This window comes from Amphiura filiformis, chromosome 15, assembly GCF_039555335.1.
Source record: "Amphiura filiformis chromosome 15, Afil_fr2py, whole genome shotgun sequence".
Taxonomy (NCBI): Eukaryota; Metazoa; Echinodermata; class Ophiuroidea; order Amphilepidida; family Amphiuridae; genus Amphiura; species Amphiura filiformis.
Window position 1 is genome coordinate 28,798,376 of NC_092642.1, and position 22,804 is coordinate 28,821,179.

General features: G+C 37.0%; 1 protein-coding gene across 4 annotated transcripts in view; it reads right to left on the reverse strand.

Annotated features, from left to right (window-relative positions):
• The window catches only part of LOC140171458 (broad substrate specificity ATP-binding cassette transporter ABCG2-like), a 47,174-nt gene extending 24,894 nt beyond the window's left edge, over positions 1-22,280 (reverse strand). Inside the window, exons 1-8 of one of the 4 annotated variants that reach the window (XM_072194727.1) lie at positions 22,144-22,280; positions 19,827-19,866; positions 19,352-19,543; positions 10,064-10,227; positions 8,008-8,067; positions 4,811-4,925; positions 3,138-3,290; positions 1,729-1,886 (exon numbers count right to left, since the gene is read on the reverse strand). In XM_072194727.1, the coding sequence (XP_072050828.1) occupies positions 1,729-1,886; positions 3,138-3,290; positions 4,811-4,925; positions 8,008-8,067; positions 10,064-10,227; positions 19,352-19,438 (737 nt within the window). In that variant the 5' untranslated portion in view covers positions 19,439-19,543; positions 19,827-19,866; positions 22,144-22,280. The other 3 variants (XM_072194728.1, XM_072194725.1, XM_072194726.1) reach the window with 3 other exon arrangements.
• Between the last annotated feature and the right edge of the window lie 524 nt (positions 22,281-22,804).

Consider the following 22,804-nt stretch of genomic DNA (forward strand, 5'->3'; position numbering starts at 1 on the left):
GTAGGGTGGTGCAGTGGCGGATCCAGGATTTTTGAAAAGGGGGGGGCACAAACTTTTTAATCATCGGTAGCGGCAGCGCCAGACGTTCTAGCTTGCTTGTGACGAGGGGGGTGTCTGAGGGGGATGTGCCCAAGACATAATTGAAGCCATTTGGTGGACTATTTTTGTGTAAAAGTTTAATTTGAAAAAGCCGAAATTTGCGAAATGACGGTCCAATTGAAGTCATTTGTCGACAAGTTTAAAGTTATTGCTTTAAACATAAAGGGTTATGTGTCCAAAACAGAAGCGAAAAGGTTAACTTCTTTATGCATACATGAGGGGGTGTCTGAGGGGATGTGCCCCTGAGAAGTGAAAACTTTTGCAAAATGAAGACCTAATTGAAGCCATTTGGTGGACCATTTTGGCACTATTATTGCGTTAAGTTTTAATTTGTAAAAGCCGAAAATTTGTGAAATGACGGCCCAATTGAAGTCATTCGTCGACAATTTGTCATTATTAATGTGTAAATTATTGTTTTAAACATAAAGGGTCTGGTGTCCAAAGCAGTAGGCCTTAGTGAAAATGGCAACTTCTCTATGCATATGCAAAGCGGGGATGTTCCCTCCTGAGAAGTTGGAAAAGTTTGGAAAATGAAGGTCCAATTGAAACAAATTGTAATACTATTATTTGAAGTCATTCGTCTACAAATTTTCACTTTTGTGTCAATTATTGCTTGAAGGGCCTGGTGTCCAAAGCAGTAGTGAAAATGGCAAATTCTTTATGCATACGCAGAGGGTGTCTGAGGAGGGGTGTCCCCCTCCCCCGAGAAGTTAGAAAATGTGTGAAAATAAAGGCACATGAATTGAAGCCACTCGTAGACCATTATTCACTATTAGGGCCTACTGTAGGCCTATTTATATTGCTTAAACATGTTAACACATAAAGTGTACGGATGTCCAAAACAGAAGTGAAAACGGTCACCTGTTATCTCCCCTCAGAAGTTGGAAAATTTTGTAAAATGAAGGTCCCATTTAAGTCATTTGGTGCATCATTTATACACTTTTATCATTAACAAAAAAGGCCCCGACTCAATTTGCAAAATCTTAAATATTACACTTGTCCCGGGACTGGTCCCGACGCGACAGACACTTTATTAGGCCTAGCATCCACGGATTGGTGTTGAAGTCAGCATTTTCGCCCTTTCTCTTCTCTCATTTTCCTCATTTTTTTAGCCGTGAAGGGGGCGGGCACGGGTCAGTGTGTCTTTCCACCTGGATCCGCGCCTGGTCCAAAAAAGGAGCCTACTGACTTCTTTATCCATACGCGGAGGGCGGGTGTCTGAGGGAGGATGCACCCCTTCAGAATTTAGAATAAATAAAGGCCGAATTGAAGCCAATTCAGGAAGGGGCACAGTCCGGTGTGCCCCTGCATGGATCCGTCACTGGCATGGGAGGCCGTTGATGTAAAAATGAAAAGCAAAACAGGGAGGAGCGGGGTTTTATTTTATTTTTTCCTACAAAATATTGTAAAAAAAAAAAAAAAAAAAAAATAGGACCCTCGAAAGGGGGGGCACGGGCCGGTGTGCCCATGCCTGGATCCGCGCCTGGGGTGGTGGGATAATGCCTGTGCCTAGCACACTATATAGCACTGCACTTTTCTTTTTTTCAAAGGGCAGGCATGTGAACTTATTTCATAATCAGTGGAATTAATTTCTCCTTAAATACTACATTTTTGACACCATATACTTACTGTGCCATTGTAGACATGACAGACCCTGCAGTACTGGCATCCAATCCTGTAGTAGGCTCATCCAAAAACAGAAATGTTGGTTTGATAATCAATTCCATTCCCACATTAGTTCTCTTCCTCTCTCCACCAGACACACCACGTGAGAAATCACCTCCAATCTATGAATAATGTTACACACAAGCTGATGAATATTGAATCTAGGGCACAATTTTCAATTTTGTTTCACCCACTTATCTACAAAACATAGATTTTAGTAGATACATGGACTTTTTTGAGTTTTTCTACCCTAAAAAACAGCAGAACATATCAGGTGCAAAAAAGAACACATGCAAAACACAGGCAGAGCACATTAAGGGTGTTCAAAATGTAACAGATATAGAACATGTTCTTGGTGTGTTCCAAGTGTGTTCTTGAATGTGTTCTTAGAGTATTCTGATCACACAAACATATCGTGAACACCAAGAACATGTTCTAAATCTGTTACATTTTCATGAACACCTAAAAAATGTGTTCTGCATGTGTTCTCAGACACATCATCATGTTCTGCAGTTTTTGCAGTGTAAGATTTTCACATATTGCAAAGTGCATCATATTTTCTTTTATGACTCTAGTCTACATGGTCTATATCTTCTAAATTATCACAGACTCAATGCTTCATAGCCTGTTTCATCTAAACTGGGAGCCAGTAACTGACAAAGTCTGACCATGGCGACATGCCCTGGAACTTTTGTTCAAGTGGGGAGGCACAGGAAAATGCGACTTTAGGGGAGAGATTTTTTAAATCCTAGAATTGGACATACTTTATCCAAAGATGAAATTTCCTCAATTTTTTTTATTTTGACAGAAAGGAGGGGGCAAAGCTTTAAACTGAGAGGTATACCTCGTGCATCTTGGCACTGCCTCTGATCGGGATCCAGCAATTCCTCTTAAATGTGAAAACGATTTGTTAAATATTGTTGTGGTTTTCTCGTTGTGTTGAACCTCAGTATTACTATAAACTGCCCCTTTGTATTATATCATATGGACCAATGAGGAGAACATTATCATCATTTCGGCAGTGGGAAGTCATTATTGGCATTGACTATGAGTTCCTTTCTGACACAGGGAGGGAGTAACCCCTGGCTCAAAATACCACTTTGACAAAATTATACCACTTTCTTGTGAGCCTGTTAGACCAAAATGACCCATTTTAAACCCATTTTGGTAAATTTTAGCATTATAATAGGGAAGGGGAAACTGGATGACTTGGCAATTGCCCCCCTCCCCCGGTGCATCACTGACTGGGATACTCATAATATGCATGTTTTATAGGCAACAAAAACAAAACAATATATTTAGGCGTAGCGAAGACACCAGTTCATGGTAAATCAACAAACTAAACCACACCAAAATATGCCAATCTAACATACCCTGGTATCAGCACAGTCCTGGAGACCCAACTCAGATATGACATCTTCAACTCGTTGTTCTCTTTCTTTCGTCCCGACTGATGATGGTAGACGTAGAGATGCTGAAAATGTCAGATTCTCGCGAACACTGAGTGTTCCCATGACGATATCATCCTAGAAGGGGGGCCGGGAATTGACAAACGAAACAAACAAAAAGAAGGAAACCAAGCATGAGAAAGGATCAATGATTTGGTGGTCAAATTAATTATTTATGTAGTTATCAATATTAGTTCGGGGGAACTCGTAATTAAAAGACGTTTCTGATATCAAATACGGGTGAGTGATTTCACATACAGGGAGTCTGACGGCGAGCTTTGTTGACAGCTGGGCACTCGATGCAGTACATCGGAACGAAGCTGAGTGTATAAGAATAAACTTTCCTATGTTTAGCAAATATTTACTTGTGCAAAAAGTATCTGTGCAAATTCCGACAAAAGGTCCCAGAAAACACTTATATTGCAAAATCGAGCTGTTTTATGGCCAAAAATGATAAAAATTAAAAATCCCAGAACAGAACCTGGCCTGTGTCGCCCTCTAACCAGAGGTGTAGCCAGCTTTGTTGGTCGGATGGGGCAAAATATAAATTTGACGGGAAAAAAATCCGATTGCATTATTTTGATCAGGTATTTGGTGTAATGTATACTTATATCAGGTTTTCAGAGAGACAGTAAAAAAGGACTTTATATGGGACAATGTGTGCGTGCGTACACTGTAAATCTAATGTGTTTAGGTTCTAAATGTCCAGCTGTAACACTTTTTAAACATATACACACTTTTTAAACATATAAAAGTGTTTAGGAATAACTGAAAATATCGTTTTCCAGATTTTCAAGAAACATCACATATCCAAAGTAAAATCAATATTGTCCCTTTGGTTTACAAGTTATTGCACTTTTGGATTTGTATCTAAACGCATCCTAAACACTTATACCCATCCTAAAAACCATGTTTAGCGTGTGTTTATATTTATATATATATTATGTTAAGATACTGGGTGAACTTTGGTGGAAAACAGGCTCCTTGCCCCTTTTCTTTTCCTTTGCCTTCCCGATTTTCTCTTTCATTTTTCATCAGAGGGGCACTGTTCTCTTGTATTTTGTTGGGGGGGCACTCTGTCCCTCCTGCCCCACCGCTGGCTATGCTACTGCATTTAACTGAACTGAACATCCCATAATATTACATAATGGGCGGAACTCACCGTGTTTTTGATGAGAAAATTCAGGGATCTACAAATATTTAAAAAGTGTGAATAATTATACAAAATTTGGGCGACTCTGATCATATACATGTCATATGGTGGATCCGATTTAATAGCATGTTAATAACACTATTTTGCAAATCAGTCAAAAAGCTATTCCATTGGAAATTCATACACCCTTGATGGAAGACATATATCCCTTATCTTCCACACAGGGGGTGCAGTGTGAATTTCAAATGGGGCTACCTGAATGGGTGACTTTATTTGAAATCTACACTCCTGTGTGGGAGGTTAAGGCCGTGTATTCAATAGGAGTGTATGGATTTCAACTGGAATAGCACAAATGAACAAATAAATAATCTCAGAAACCAGACATGGCAAATTCCAAACCATGATAAAAGTGACTAAAGTTACATTTTTTCTGAAACCTACATACCTGCACAACATATCCTGATATGAGTCTGAAGTTTGATGGTTGAGGTTTACCGTCTATGAGCACTTTACCAGAGAGACCATTTGGATCCTTACGTGCGGCCAGCACATCCAAAAGACTGTCAACAAATATAGTTAAAAACATATTGTTATTGTATAGCCTTTTTCAGGAAAACTTAGCTTGCATGTACAAAGTGGACTTCAACTTGTCTCCAAATCTGAAGTTTTTCTTTCAAAATGTTCACTCAAAAATGATGGACTTTTTGTTGCTATTTCAAAACTGAATTTCCTTTTTGGGCATATTTTAATATGTATATACAAAAAGGTTGACTTTGATAGTGGCGTAGCTAGGGGTTGTGGTGTCCGCAGGGCCGTTCCTAGGGGTTTTGCCGCCCTACTCTCTAAATGTAAAAGAGTGAAAAACCACTCTGAATTTCAGAGTGAATTTAAGTTAGCTCTAAAAGAGTGGGTTTTAGCTCTTAAAGAGTGAAAACAGTACACATATTTCACTCATGATTTCGAGTGAGCCTCACTCGCTCACAGAGAGGCTCAAAATCTCACTCTTTCTTGGAGTGAACTGTCAGCCAATCAGAAGCGCCGAAAATCGGCCGATGTTTGTTGAACTTGTGTGACAAGATGGCGAACAGTGTGTGAATGAATGGTGAAAAGAAAGCGGATTTGATGAAGAAATAGACAGCATACTCAATAGTTTATGTGTAGGTCATAACTCGTAGCAAGTATACACTTGGTCGGGAGACAATGGCGGCAGTAAGCTTAAGTCATATGTGAGCAGTTTGTTACCTTATGTAGGTTACGCCGCATCATGCTTCTCCAGACTGTGGTCTGTAAACATGGTATTTGCCAAGTGTTATGTCCTACACCTAAGTGTACTCACCATTGAACAGTTTGACTATTAGCTTCACTAAATCCATAGTTTTTATCACTCATCCCACACTGAATTCGACACATTGTGTATGTGTTAAGCTTTAGACCAGTTCAACATTCCTAGATCGGGCCCTACCCTAACCTGGGGCCTAGCCTCACAACAATTTAAAGCACATAGTAGCTGTTATGAACTGCTATGATATTCTTGTATATAAAATAGGCCTAAATGAATAAATAAATAAATAAATGCTCTTTTCTGATTCACTCTTTTCTGGAGTGAATTTTTTCACTCTTTCTTGAGAGTGAGCTTCACTCTAAAAGAGTTGTCACTCATACAGCTCTTAGAAGAGTGAGATTTCACTCTTTTGAGTGATTTTCACTCTTTCACATTTAGAGAGTAGTCAAAGCCTATAGCCTGCCGCCCCACCAAATTTAAAGCATACCAAAAAAGTTAAGGGGTGGGTTACCCCTTGAAAACTCATCAGTTTTGACCTATTTGTATTTTTCCTCTCCTTTTTTCTCTTTTTCCGCCTTTTCCCGCTTTTTCCTTTTTCGCTTTTTTTTTTTTCACCCCTCTGCGTTTGCCGCACTAGGCGACCGCCTCACCTGACCTAATGGTTGGAACGGCCCTGGGTGTCCGGGGGAAAGGATAGAGAATGATCCCCCACCATTTCTGAACAAATTTGCACAAAACCACTACTAATAGGTATGTCACAGTGGCTGCACAATAATTCTGTCATACTGTGCACGCATACATAACAGTGAATCAAAAAGCGCGGATCAAAGTTAGCCAATTTTTGAAAACATACATGTCAAAAAACGATTTCCTCGTTATGTTTCATTGATCACAATAATTTGTCTTTTTAATATATGGTAGGTGAAACATTTCCTAAATCACTATCAACTCCACCGAAATTAAACACTGCCTAGTTTAAGAGTTAAGACCTGTTTTATGAATTTTTTTAGATCGTCCATAAATCAATAAATATAGGTCTCTCGAAATAGAGGACCTCGTACCACCGGTCTGAAATACCAGTGTTTGTTATCATGTATTTTTTTTCCTTGGACAATGAGTGAAACACTTCCCTATACCAATTGAAAACTCGGTGCACTTAGTCAATTAACTGCAGTTTCTTTATTCAACATCACAGCAGGTTCATATTTGACAAAATCATGCTGTATGAATAAAACATAAATAAAACATTGAAAAAAGTAAAAATTACATATGCCTAATTAACATAAGAATGGCATAAATATATAATTAGATGTAATTAGCTAATTTGTATAATTAATGACTTTTTGTGTATTTTTTGTTACCAAATGAAAGAACTTTGGGTACTTATGTGTGCAAAAAAAACCGCATCCTCATATCATGTACGGTTCTCTGTTGGCATTATTTTTACATATTAATTAGCTGGACTTAGTAATTTTTTAAGCTTTTATTTGTCTGCAGATTGGTCAAAATGGCTAAAATTGTATATTTGGTGGTTTGATTACATTTATTCGAGGAGAGATTTTTTAATCTTGTTTTCTTTAACGAAGTCCGGAAAGATATGCAATTAATCTGTGATACTTAAATCAATGCTACCTTTTCAAGTAAGTGTCCGAATAAGCATTACAAATCCCAAAAATTACCATTTTGCCATTTATAGCAATTTGTGGCAGGTTTTCACCCGATTTCCGGGTATCGTCAAGTTGACGTTACATCACTTTGCATTATCCGATTTCAATTCTGTTTTTTGTTTTTTGAAGCATTCATAACGATGATTCAATTAAAAGCACATGTTTCTGCTGCGCTTATTTTTGGGGTCCTACTACTAAGTTGAATTTCAGTATGGTCTTTACATTTAAATTTATGTTGAAATGCACCTGAAGCATGCAAATGTTGACTTTCACTGCTTAGAGGAGGTGCAGAATTTATATAGGTGGTGCTGAATAGGTGAATTTGGTGCCTCCCTTAAGACAGCATCCAGGACACATACTCTCCTTTGCCCCCCCCCCCCAACACTTGAGTGTTGTGAGTTGATAAGTCTACCCATGCAAGTAAGAATACAGTACGTATCAGTACTTTTTAACATCAATAATTATTTTTACTGTAAACTTCTCCATTTCATTAATAATGCTAAATTATTTTAAGAATTATTATTTTCAAGCCAAAATTTAAAGATGACATGCATTAAATTTTGAATACAAATAGGATTATACGTGTTTGCTATGGGTTTCATAGCAGAAAACCTTTAAGGTTATAAATGTTTATCTAAATCCCTTCCAGTATGAATTAATAAAGGAAATCCCTTTAGGTGTGTAAGTACTTACGATGTTTTCCCACCACCAGTCGGCCCCATAATAGCATTCATGCCAGGTTTGAAGACGCCACTGTATCAATTAAGTAAACATATAGAATTTAATTAATATGCAATGTTCTCCTTCATATCCCTTCAACTTGTACAAGGCATTTGTCAGCTGAGGTCATTTGGAACAAACAGCAAATACATAAAAAAATAAAACATCACATACTAATATTTCTTATCATCAAATCATAATGCATTTCATTTATGACATTATCTTTAAAACTTACATTCCTTTTACAATGCCAATTTACTTACAGTTTTTTACCCTCTAATTTTGCCTTGAAGAAATTGATGATAATTGCTTCCTTTGGCCTGTTTTGAGACCAATCATTGTCAAATGTTTATAAGGGATCTTGCTGGTCAACAGAATCAATCACTTATATTGACCGTCTTGACCACCACCTACCTACTCAGAGAGGCATATTTAATTTACCTTGAGGAGCACTATGATATTAAAGGCCAACTAATCATGCTGATGCTTATATTAAGATGTAACAATTTCTTGTTGAACATTGATTCACTAAACATGCTAAATCTGAAAATTATCAACACTGCTTTTTTCTTCCAAATTTATGACAAAATATACCAGACAATTTTGATCGACTTATTCTTCAGTTTAAGCATTCCTACCAATTGGTGGTAATTTCTGACTATAATCACTGATAGAGCCCTGGGATCACTAGCGCCAATCCAGCTTGAAATGTGCGGGGAGGGGGGGACAATTGGCCTGAATTATCAAAAAGTGGCCAGCTGAAAAGAACAAAAAATGGGCCTTTTAGCCAAAAGGTGGGGGGGGGGGCGTCCCTTTTGAACCTCCCCCCCACACAGGATTGACCTGAGAGGGATTGATGCCCATGCCTGGGATACAGCATTTAACCAAAAAGTTAGCATCAAGATACAAATATCTCGATGGTTTTAGATATATCATGCATACAAAACAACATTCATTCAAATGGCGCCATATGTAATCATGGACGTGATGTATTTTTAATCATCGTGATTCCATGCTGCATTATAATGTTGATTGTTAACACATTCAAGGTTTCTTGGAAATAGACATAAAATTAATCATCTCTACATGAGCGGTATTGACTGCAGATGATTATTCAAAATTTCTTCAAATATTTAGAATGGTACATTTTCATGACCATTGGAATCAGCATAAAAATGTAAATATAATGTGAACAAACATTAAGCCTAGTATTAATTTGGTTTAGTGGTTTTTGAGACAGCTCTTGATATTTTGAAAAAAATGTCTTGAAACCAGCACGCACGCTGAAAGCTGTGATGAAGCCATAGTGCTCTACATGCACATCATATCGATTCATAACAAAATTATTTCAATTCCAAGGTCAAGCTCAGTGGCATTCAGTATGTTCAGTCACATAACAAAATAGAAAATATACTTCATTTTCTTCATTTTACATTTTATTTGCAGACAATATAATTTTTTCTGCAATTATCCAATATTGTGAGTCTTGGAGGTAATGTTTTACATTTCAATGATTTTTTTTCAATTATTTATTCAGAAGAAAATAAATATTACCAAGAAAAATCTCAATACTACTTTTGGCTTGGAAAGGTATTCATAAACACCATTTCCTGTTGAGTCTACTAAAATAAATTAAAGCCATAAATGTATAATTTATTCAAATGATTTTTTTTTTTTTTTGCAAAGCTGATTTTTTGTCATCAGCCAAATTTATTGTGTTTACTTTGGTTTGTAGGACATCAGCGCAATTGTCATCCTCCACAGTTAAAAGTGGCCAAGATAGTAAATGGGGTTTCTTTCATTTTACCTCATTATTTCAGCTTTTGATGCTTAAAAACATCGACACAAACCTTATCCTGACAGTTGTTAGTAATCAAGTTTTGGCAAAGAATAACAAAATAAAAATTTGAACAAAATGGTATTTTTATCATGATTATGGCTTTAGATGTTTTTATCTAGCAAAAGAATTGTCTCAAATACATAATACATCTTCAATTTATCTGAATGAGACAGGTACATGATCACTAACCTTATATCTTTCAAAATAACCTTGTCCACCTTGCCACATTTTCCTTGCTTCACCTGCACACTGTACTGTATATCATGGAATGACAAGGTACTTCCAGTGATGGAGAGAGCGGAGGATAGTGTCTTCCTGGATCCATCTGCAGCAGTGGGGTTGGTATTCACGGGCTGGTAGGACATGATGAGAGGAAAAAGATGTAAATATAGAGGCAGAAACAAGATGCTAGTATTTATTATGTTTTAAATGTCACTGTGCAGTATCGTAGTGAATGTAGCTATCGATATCCAATTATGGCTACTGGTTTGTGTTTTCCATCAGCTGTTAAAGCATGGATGTACGTCCCCACTGCTTTACATCAGCTGGACTAGTGTATTATTAACTAGACATGTGACTGGCCACGTGCATGCGCATCTCTATTTATAGTTTCACTCCTTAATATCACTCTCATCTCTGATGACTGGTTGTGATCAGGAAGAAGTGCGAGATATGAATAGAAACTACAGGCTATAGTGTCTATGCAGTGATGTACTAATTAGTAACAGACCATTATTAATTACACATGACATAGTCAATTGTTAATTAACTATAAAATATTTTCCAGCGGGCAGTCATGTGCTATGGCCACATCAGTGTGTTCAATAAATTGATTGGTATTTCCCTGCATTGAACAGTGCTGAACCAATATTTGAACACATGTGACATAGCCAAGCTCTGCAAATGAGTTGCTTGTCAAGTTATTGATTTTGAGTTTCGGTTATAGATGAGAGAAACTTTTAAATAATTTTTATTTATTTCAAGCAATGTAAAAATGATTGTATGAAATCTCAGGAATGGTAATTTGAGTTTTTTATGGCATTTTCACCCTTTTCTTGTTTATTTTTTTAATTTAAATGGAACAAAGAAAAATTATCTTGTTTTAAGCAAACACTCCTTTTTGCTTGATCCCATAAAAACTTTGAATTACCAATATTAAGGGCGAGTACCCGCTAGTCCGAAGGACCGCTAGTCCGAAGGACCGCTAGTCCGAAGGTTCGCTAGTCCGAACACGTATTTAATGGAGGACGTGACGGTCGCAAGTCCGAATTTGCAAAAAGGTTCGCTAGTCCGAAAAAAAAGGTTCGCTAGTCCGAAGGTTCGCTAGTCCGAAGGTTCGCTAGTCCGAATTTATTAAAAGGTTCGCTAGTCCGAATTGTTAATCAGGTTCGCTAATCCGAATCAAAAAAAGGTGCTCTAGTCCGAATTTTAAATAAGGTCCGCTAGTCCGAATTTTATATAAAGTTCGCTAGTCCGAATGATAAATAAGGCCAGCTAGTCCGAATTCTAAATAAGGTCCGCTAGTCCGAATTTTCTTTAAAGAACCTGATCAGCGCCACCATACACCGGTCTCAAAATGTATTGGAGGTGTTTGATCAAATATACTGAGCGTGTTACCTGAGTAGGTGCACACAGGTTCACAACATTGTTCATGTTTTGCATTGTTTCTTTAAAAGTAATGATGGCAAGTACATAAAAGTATACATTTTCAGAAAGGAAACAATGCAAGTAACCCAATAAGTTTCCAAATCGATGAAAACTGTAAATTTATGTTCTAAAGACACAAAAAGTATACATGGTATAGATGCTGTTTTTCTAAAGTATTTGAATATTTATTCCTTTTAAAAATTACTGATGTAGGTTTTGCAGATTGAGTGAAATTGCAATCAAATATACACCATCGCCTCAATGGTAATGGAAATAATTCAAAACTAGAGATAATTTGCGCTCAAAGAGCGCAGACAATCGCAAGGCATGTAACCCTTTAATGACCGTTTGACCTGACCTTTGACTTTGTTTCCCTGGTCACGAGGTTTGTTGTCACCGAAATTGCGCCCCCATACCCCTTACAGAAAATGAAATTACAGTATAAGATTTGACCCCAGATAACATTTGACCTGACCCCTGCAAAGTGTTCCAACATATTCCCTTTGGTCATTAAGTTTGTTGTCCCCGGGTGTGGGCCTCTTCATGACCTCTGCATGACCTTTGACCTGACCCCGCAGAAAGTTCCCCTGGTCACTGAGATTCGTGTCACTGAGTTTGAGCCCTATACCCGTTATGGATGTCCAGAAAAGGAAATTATAAGATTTGACTCCAGATAACCTTTGACCTGACCCCTGCAAAGTGTTCTAAAATATTCCCTGGTCATTAAGTTTGTTGTCACAGAGTTTGATTCCCTGCATTACCCCTTACAGATGTACAGAAAATGCATTTCTTAAATTTGACCTCTGCATGACCTTTGACCTGACCCCTGTAAAATGTTCCCTGATCATGAGATTTGTTGTCACCGAGTTTGAGCCCCATACCCCTTACGGATGTTGATATAATGCAATTGTAAGATTTTACCCCCTTAATGACCTTTGACCCCAATTCTTTGTACAACTTTTAGACACTGGCTAAAGGCGATGCAGGTATGCAAGTGACGACATTGTATTATGTAATCTATGGAAGAAGAAGCATTTTTAGTGAAAATCCCATTTTGGCCATAATGACCTTTGGATGACCTTTGACCTCAAGTTGGTCATGTAACATTTGTGCCCCCACCCAATGGTCCTTGTGACCAAATATGGTCACATTGGCCTAAAGCATATGGCTACGATGGCTCGTTAAAAGTTTGACAGAAGAAAGAAAGAAAGAAAGAAAGAACTAGAGATAATTTGCGCTCAAAGAGCGCAGACAATCGCAAGGCATGTAACCCTTTAATGACCGTTTGACCTGACCTTTGACTTTGTTTCCCTGGTCACGAGGTTTGTTGTCACCGAAATTGCGCCCCCATACCCCTTACAGAAAATGAAATTACAGTATAAGATTTGACCCCAGATAACATTTGACCTGACCCCTGCAAAGTGTTCCAACATATTCCCCTGGTCATTAAGTTTGTTGTCACCAAGTTTGAGCCTCGTACCCTTACAGATGTCCAAAAATGCATTTCTAAAATTTGACCTCTGCATGACCTTTGACCTGACCCTGCAAAATGTTCCCTGGTCATGAGATTTGTTGTCACTGAGTTTGAGCCCTATACCCGTTATGGATGTCCAGAAAAGGAAATTATAAGATTTGACTCCAGATAACCTTTGACCTGACCCCTGCAAAGTGTTCTAAAATATTCCCCTGGTCATTAAGTTTGTTGTCACAGAGTTTGATTCCCGTACCCCTTACAGATGTACAGAAAATGCATTTCTTAAATTTGACCTCTGCATGACCTTTGACCTGACCCCTGTAAAATGTTCCCCTGATCATGAGATTTGTTGTCACCGAGTTTGAGCCCCATACCCCTTACGGATGTTGATATAATGCAATTGTAAGATTTTACCCCTTAATGACCTTTTGACCCCAATTCTTTGTACAACTTTTAGACACTGGCTAAAGGCGATGCAGGTATGCAAGTGACGACATTGTATTATGTAATCTATGGAAGAAGAAGCATTTTTAGTGAAAATCCCATTTTGGCCATAATGACCTTTGGATGACCTTTGACCTCAAGTTGGTCATGTAACATTTGTGCCCCCACCCAATGGTCCTTGTGACCAAATATGGTCACATTGGCCTAAAGCATATAGCTACGATGGCTCGTTAAAAGTTTGACAGAAGAAAGAAAGAAAGAAAGAAAGAAAGAAAGAAGAACTGACCAAAAACAGAACACTCGCAAATTGGAAATTTGCGATTGTAACAACAACGAGAGCTAGGCCTATTATGAAAGTCTAAAATACAAACTTTTCTATTTATTTTATTTCTTCATTGATTAAGTCTTTCTCTATAAATCATTTTTCCTTTAATTCTTTCTTTCTTTCTTTCTTTCTTCCTTCTTTCCTTTCTTTCTTTCTTTCTTAAATTCGGACTAGCGGACCTTATTTAAAATTCGGACTAGCGAACCTTATTCATAATTCGGACTAGCGAACCCTAAATCAAATTCTATTTAGCGGACATGATTTTAAATTCGGACTAGCGAACCTTATATATAATTCGGACTAGCGAGCCTTATTTAAAATTCGGACTAGCGAACCTAGTTAAAAATTCGGACTAGCGGACCGTATTTAGAATTGAATAGAGAACCTTCGGACTAGCGGACCCTCGGACTAGCGAACCTTCGGACTAGCGAACCTTCGGACTGGCGGGCCTTCGGACTAGCGGGTTGTAACCATATTAAGGCCTCAAACAAAAAATTGTTTGATTGGAGTAACCCAACCGACCTCCCCTAAAATTAGGCCCGACCCTAGAGATTAAAAAAAAAAATAAATAAATAAATAAATAAATAAATAAATAAATAAATAAATAAATAAATAAATAAATAAATAAATAAATAAATAAATAAATAAATAAAACAGAAAAGAGTTCCAAGGCCTTTATCAACTGCAATTTACAGCTTTTAAAAGTTTTTTTTTTTTCCCGACATACCTACCCTAATTTTTTTATGTTACTCCAATCAAACAATTTTCTTTTTTAGGCCTAATGTCAATAAAGTAGTAATAATATAAATAATATAGTAGTACAGACATTCTATAAGATTTATCCTTCTATTTTATAATATAACATCAATGTGGACTGCAATGTTGTACAAGTATTTCAATATAAAAGCAATCAACCACTGTCTCTATCTAAAGGTCATACACTATGTGTTCATAAAAAGATGATTTGGTGATCATTCCCCAGTATCACTGCACTATGATAACATTTGGATCTGCATTTGGAAACTAAAGTTCAAGTGTAACTTTTAAGAATTCTTCAGCTGAATTATTGAACTAAATACAAACAATTTTCATTAAGAGATACTTTTAATGTATCACATACTATTATAACATTGAGCTATTCCCAGGGACAAAGCCAGGGGGAGCCAGGAGATATTGCCCCCTCCCCCATAATTTTTTCAGGGATAAAATGGGGACGGCAAAGAGTAAAGTGTCATTAAAATGACTAAAGATGAGACAAAAAATTGACAATCTTGTAAAACAAAATTTACAAATATTTTGTATTTAACATCCTCACAATTTGCAAATCATAAACACTTTAATATTTACAGCTAGCTATGCATATAAAAGTATAATGAAGCAGTTTGCTTGTCAAATTTCTACATTTTTGTAGTTTCAAATTCCACCTAACAAGTGAACCAAAAGATTAAAACCAATAAATTACATGGCATGTATTTCAACTTGGTAATCATTTTACTTATCAACACTTGTTATGGGTCATTACTGGTACATGATTCTTAATGGTACTGGTGGGAACAATGAGGGGAAAGAGCACAGGTTTGCCTGGGAACTACTTGGATATAAAGACGCTGCCTCTAAGGCAGGTGATAAAACAGCAGCTTTACTGCAGCAAAACACACTGAAAAGGCTCCCAAATTCACTCAACTTTCGTTATTTCTGCATGAGAACTTCAAAGGCATTTGTATTTCTTTATAAAAGATTTCTTCAAAGTGTAAAGTGATTCCCTTTCAACTTGATGCATTCTTCAAAAGGTCTGTGACTCAATCCAGTCTGGTCCAGTGGCGGCACCAGGAAATTTTTTTTGGGTGTGGGGGCATGGGGGTAATTTCAGAGCGAATTTTGCGCAAAATTGCCACAAAAATTAAAAATTTACGTATTTTGGGGGTTTTGCCTCAAAAGTGGGGGAGGGGCAAAAAAATGAAAAATTGGACCATGCCTCTTTAAAGAACAGAAAACCATGTGACATGTAATTTTAAGTCAAACAATTTTGGTTAGAATATGACCTAATGTAAAACCATTTTAGAATTGGCTACACAGTTTTAACAAAGTGTTCTAGAATATAATGATGTATTCAGAATACTTTGATTTAACTTCTTCAGAGTAAGATTCCTGTGTCAATTTTAAACTATTTTTGTAAGACCTATTGTACTGGCAGACATGGTTGTCCTGATCATAGGTGCATAAAAAGAACAAGTTCATGCATGCATCACATGATGCTACTCAGCTTGTTCAGCAAATGAGGTGCCAATGCGACGATGACATGATTATGATTAGAACTGGCTCAGTTCCTCGGACTATGAGGCCGCGAGGCGAAAGCGGCCTAGGGCGCTGAAGCGCTTAACGAGGCGCTGAGCGGCCGAGAGGGAAGGCGATTCAGCAGCGCCAGGCGAGGCCGCCAAGCGCCACTTCAGAGGACTACTTCCAGCGGGTACTGGTCACGGCACTGGGTCCAGGGCTAGATTATGATTCGTTAGCCAATCAAAACCCCACTTCCCATTTTCGCTGCAAACAACACCATGCAATTCAGACAGTGCAAAAAGGTCTTTCAGTGCAAAAAAGGTCTTTGCACTTTTATAAGGACCATCAATAGGCCTAAGTGAATTAAAGTCATAATGTACGATCTTTTTTCAGAATTTACCTTTATTTTTTTCCAAAACCGATTTTTTGGCATATTTGTAATACTTAACACATGTTCTAACTTAAATCTATGAGCAAACTATCAAATTCGTCCTATTTGTAGTAAAACGGACGATTTTCTGTTGGTCCGACATAAAGTCATAATTTTTTTAGATTATGACTTTATGTCGGCCACGATCGCAAACCGTAGTCTCCTACGCGGCCAGTTTGGTTACGCTCCCTCCACATGTGGAGGGAGCGTAACCAAGCTAGTTTTGTAGGAGACTAACTCTGAGGCCGCACTCGCTGTCCTAATCCAAATAGTGCGAGATGTTTCGAGTGATAGAGGTGAAGATTATGATGTTGTTTCTTTGCAAATTCCCAATGTTTTTCAAGCGTCCAAATGTATTGGGAACTTTCATAATGATTGTATATTATCATTTTAGAAGAAAAAAAGAAAAATCTAAAAATTTAAAAAGATCGTACATTAAGGCTTTAATTGTTCGCGTGCTAAATCAAAATTCAGATTTTATCATTTTTGGAACAAACAAGGTTGTATGTGCTGTAAATGCAATTGGCATAATTATAAAGGTAGGATAAGGGACCTTATTTACAGTAACTAATATAGCATCCCATATATCTGAAATAATAGTAATATTAGACTAGGTATTCATCTGTTTTAAAAATGAGCAACTACATATTTACAAAAAAAAAACCCACAAAAACCTGTATTAAAAATATATTCTTGGCTCCACTGCATTGAAATAGTCTACTTTAGTAGACCAATTTAATTTGTCATCTTATCCCTATACCATTGGAAAGGCCAATCCTGTTCTGATCCATGCAACAGCTACATATAGCTTATCCCTTTTTCTCTGGGCAGAGCAGTCACTGAGGATGTGTTGTGTTTTATGCATGGAATGGTATGAATTGTTTATCAAAAAGGGAATGCAAAGCAGTCTACACTGAAATGGAAAGTAAGCCCAATTGTGAGTTTTTGTGTCACCCAACATACCCAATGCATCTCTGCTGTCTGCACAGAGCATTACTCCAGCAAGGTGCTGGATATCAACTTTATAGAGATTGAATTACTTCAAAAGGTTTTGTGTTTACCAAATCACAAAAGCTCACAAAGCTCTGATTGAATCTTATGAAAACATTCTCCCTTTCATCAGATCCCTGATGGTATGCAGGGAGAACAGACATATACACACATTTGGATACCAGTTTTATCAGGGAAGCTCAGGGAGGAGCAAAATTTGAAAAGTAGGGGCTCAATTTCAGACCATTTTTGCTTATTAATATTTGCGAAGGATGGTTGGGGGGGGCTTGGTGATATAATATTATTATTCATGTATGTAGGCCCTGTGGGTGTATGTTTAGACATCAACAGTTCAAGTTTGAAATTTACAATTCTTTGATTTGCCTGAATCATTTGATTTCCGATCTATGTTTGTTTGCTCTCTGTAATCCCTTTCTTTTTCTTCCTTTGATTTCATCCGAATCTATTTCAAATCAGACCAACACCAACAGACCTGATGACCCACAACAACTTTTGTTCTAAAATCTACACCAACTGACCAAAGACCTCCTTCATTCCAAATCAATTCCACATTTAATAAAACCTAGACATTCTTTATAAATTATACTCACACTCCCATTGTGGCCTGTACACCATCCGCGATAATCAACTTTTGAAAAGCACCCTACACAAGGATTTAACCCTTGGCTAAAACAATACCCTAAACAGGGATTTTATTCCTTGCATCAAATTTCATACCCTAAATTTCATTTGCGCGTTATTAGCAATTGCAATTTTGCTACCCTTTTTTCCCATTTTTCACTTTTTTGACACCCTAAACACAGTACGCGCGTATCGTGCCTACCCACGAAAAACTACCCTTTTACGCGTTTTTCATTATCGCGGATGGTGTACAGGCCACAATGGGAGTGACCCCGGGTGAGGTAACCATCAGCACAGAGAAGATTTCATATCTTTTTCCATAATCCTTTGCAATATGAGGCATCACCTCATTACATCAAATGACCATGATGACACTCCTATTACTTTGTACAGGTTACCGTTTTTTGTTGAGATAGACTGGCTAAGCATGGGTCAATAGTCAAGAAATAAAAATATTTTGCAAGATCTGGATGTGCTCTGTTCATTAAGGTATTTTTTATCACTATCAACCCATGTTGCATTTAGCAAACCAGTGTGGAGAATTGAAATGAAAGAAATGCATTGTGGGAAGTGTAAGATATCTTCTGTGATATCAGATAAGGTGATTCTATTGTTTGTCATTCTGAAATGAAGTGGCTTATATCATAGGCCTTCAAACATTATTATAAAGGGCCTATTCTCATTTAACATGGCTGCTATTGAACCGTGCCATTCCAGTCGGTTTATTGCATAGGCTCTAGAGTAAAATTTGATACTAGGTCTACAACACAACCAGGAAAACAACAAATCACCTGCTTTTATTGTATCTGCAGTATTATTTTATGGATGATACATCACAATATCATATTTATGCTGGTGGACATATGCAGTATGCTAGTAGAAAAATGCTTTTTACAAAAAACACATTTAGGTACAATGTACTAAAAAATAATGTGTTCACTAAACACTGGGGACAGAATTGTAGTAAAATAGTAAAAAGGAAAATGCTGTCCCACTAAATTATTACTACCACCACTAGCATATTCAACTGCAAAATTATATGTATCAAACGTGACTAAATTTATATTTACCAACTCGTGTTCTAGATTTTAATGGGCCAAATACTGCAATGTCATCACCAAGGATGGCATACAACAAATTGAATACACGTAACGCTTGACTTAGTTGTAAATAAGTGCATTTACTGTCATATGCGGACAAGCTGACGTGACATGACCAATTTTGGCGAGATTAATTTTTTGTTCTTACCTGTTTCTTTCCATTTGTCGCGGACGCAGATGCCTTTTTCTTTCCATTAGCGGCAGCTGCGTCTTTTTCATATCCTGGATTATCCATGATGATAAAACACTGAAGTTAGATGAGGCAAATCTTTCCTGTGTGACCGTAGATCTGATATAACAGGTAGCAATGCACTATGCTGACATCAACAGTTGATTGGTTCTGGAGGTAGATAATTAAGTTTTTTGGCAATGAAAAATATAATTGCAAATTATAACAAGGCAAAGATCAAAGAATTGTGGTTTTCTAACAACAAGCAGATGTCTGGCGACACTTTCCAAAATGTCACTGTGGGTAAAATGCTCTCATACACTGCAGAAACATATATTTGTCAGAACATTTTGTGTCATCCAAAGAAAGATGTTTTCTGTTATAGCATCACAACAACAAATGAAGTTATGTCAGTAAAGAATTCTACTTTTATAGAATGTCAGGCAGCTCTCACCTGTTGTATAGAACCAATAGCCTGGAATGCCCTGAAGGTTCTGGAGCATGAACAGAATGAAAGACAACAATTACACCTTATTACTCTCATTTTTACCAGTGTTGCCAGATTTTAGTGCTATTTTGGGAGGGAGCAGACAGGGTCAATGTTGATATGATGTGGGAACCCCGGTGGGAACATGTCACAATCCATTCCTCATTCTTCAGGAGATTGAGATGATTGAGCAAATAGACAACAATTAAGAAATACACAAATATCAATTTTTTTTTCAAAGATTTGAAATTAAAAGCAAACAAAAAAAATCATTTCCAGATTGCTCAAACTTTTCATGATTTTAAAAATCTTGAGACCGACCAACCATATTTTGGCAAATCTGTCTGCTCCTAGAACATGGTGGTTTTTTAATCCCCTGAAGATTTAAATAATGAAATAAATAGCCTAAAAGTATAGATTTTAGTGCTATTTTGGGAGGGAGCAGACAGGGTCAATGTTGATATGATGTGGGAACCCCGGTGGGAACATGTCACAATCCATTCCTCATTCTTCAGGAGATTGAGATGATTGAGCAAATAGACAACAATTAAGAAATACACAAATATCAATTTTTTTTCAAAGATTTGAAATTAAAAGCAAACAAAAAAAATCATTTCCAGATTGCTCAAACTTTTCATGATTTTAAAAATCTTGAGACCGACCAACCATATTTTGGCAAATCTGTCTGCTCCTAGAACATGGTGGTTTTTTAATCCCCTGAAGATTTAAATAATGAAATAAATAGCCTAAAAGTATAGATGAATAAGTGAGTTACTGAGTGTTGAGTGAGTTGCTGATTGGTGAGTTACTGAGTGATGAGTGAGTTACTGAGTGTTGAGTAAGTGAGGTAGATGACATGTATTGGTGGCCATGGTGAATGAATGAATTTGTGAATGAATGAATGAATGAATGAATGAATGAATGAATGAATGAATGATTTATGATCAACTAAAATAAATAATGAATGAATTAAGGAATGTATGAACAAATGCAGGAACAAACAAGTAGGTAAATAAATAAAAACATAAAATTTTAAAAAAAAGTAAGGCCAAAAAAAATGTTTGTCTCAAAGCTCACGAGTGGTTTGAAAACAAATGCGAAATGCAATTTTCTTTTTTTTCGTGTTCTTTTTTAATTCCTGACTTGGTATTTTTTATGGTTTAAAAAAACTTCAGATTTTCACTGATTTTTCGAAAAAAATTTAATTTTTTTTTTTTTAAATAAAAAAAATTTCCGCTTTTGTTTTTTGTCAAATTGTGGGATTTTACAAATGTGCGCGCAAGCTTTGAGACAAACCTTTTTTTTGGCCTAATTAATTAATTAACTCTGGGCCCAGAGTAAGTAAGTTCACATGTAAGCTGGCAGATGTAACCTTTTATAGCCGTAAATCTGTGTTAGGCCTACATGACCTTTGACATTCTTTTGTCAAGATTGACAAGTCTTTCAATTAACACGAGCAGGCCCATTTGTAAATTTGCGAAAGTATGAAAAAGTAAAAAAAAATCCCAATTTGCGAGTGTATCAGTTTTTTTATGGTTTTTTTATCAAAAAAATCCACATTTTGCCCCCTCTCCTAGAAAAAGATCCACTTTTTCAAAATCTTCTCCCCAGGCCCAGATCCTGCACACAGGCCTGTGCGTGAGTATCCTTGACTATGTATTCAAAAGATAACCTCTGCCACAATGATCCCAAGCTATCATGACTATTATCTGAAACTACTACATGGAGGATGTATGATATAGGACTATATCATGTATATAGTCATCAAATGGCATGGCCAGCAGATAAATGATGGATCTATCATAAGGGCAGGGGGCACATGCACCCCAATTGATTAGAAAATTTATTCGAGAATCCCATAGGAAAATTGCTGAAAAACTAGTCGTGCCCCCAATAAGGTCCAGTGCCCCACCCCATCATGGTCTGTGCCCCGATGATGGACCTTCATTGAAGACCGAGTTCCGTAGTCTTGAAAGCTGGTTTGTTTGTGTTCAGTCAACATTTGTTTGTTTTAGGTCCACATGCAGACTTCTACAAAAATAAGTTACATCAACACAATTGTGCACATCACTGAGATAATTGTTTATGGAAATTAGTTTGACAATCCATTTTGGGCTACAAATGACACAACTTCCGAGATCAAACTCAGCAATTTTGCAATGTAAGTGAAAGTTCAGCCTTACCACTCATGGCACTTATACATTAGGTTTTTATCAAATTTTCAAAGGCTTCACAGTGGCTTGCTTGCTCTAACAATCAAACCATTCTGAATATATCAACTTACCTGGGTCTGCTTACCAAGATTGCACTTCATTTTATAACAACCTAAATAATCACAAAAGAAATACTCAAAAATTGAGCAAATATCATATTTAAAACACAGTTGAAAATATTGCAACATCTAATTTTAATTCAATTCATGATGTAGGCGACTACAGCACACCACTAACAGAAGACACTGGCAAATTGAATGCATTCAGTGTTTCTACTATAAAGATCCTAAGTAAAAACATTTATATCCAGATCATGTGTGGAATGCCAACTTAAATTATTGGTCATGAATAATAAAGATAAAGTCAACATTCAGGCAGATAACCAGGATTTCTTTGAGGGGGAGGGTGAGGGTAGGGTGAGGGTAGGGTGGGGAGTGGTGGGAGGGTGCAAGCCTTCTAAAATGTAGACCTTTTTGCAAAAAAAGTTGGCTTGCATTGGGTGTACTTCAATATCAAAAAAAAAATAGGAGGTCATTTGCATGGATCCATATAAAAGCTGGGTTATCTTTCAGTTTGAACTGCTAAAAATATTTGGAGCAGGCCATTGGGTAGCAGAAACAGTTGTACCCCGGACTTGTACCAATTAAATTGATACAATCCTATCAATATCATAAGCATTTGAAAGAAATGCTAAATTGATATTATTTTGTTTTAAACCTCTACTAAGAAAGG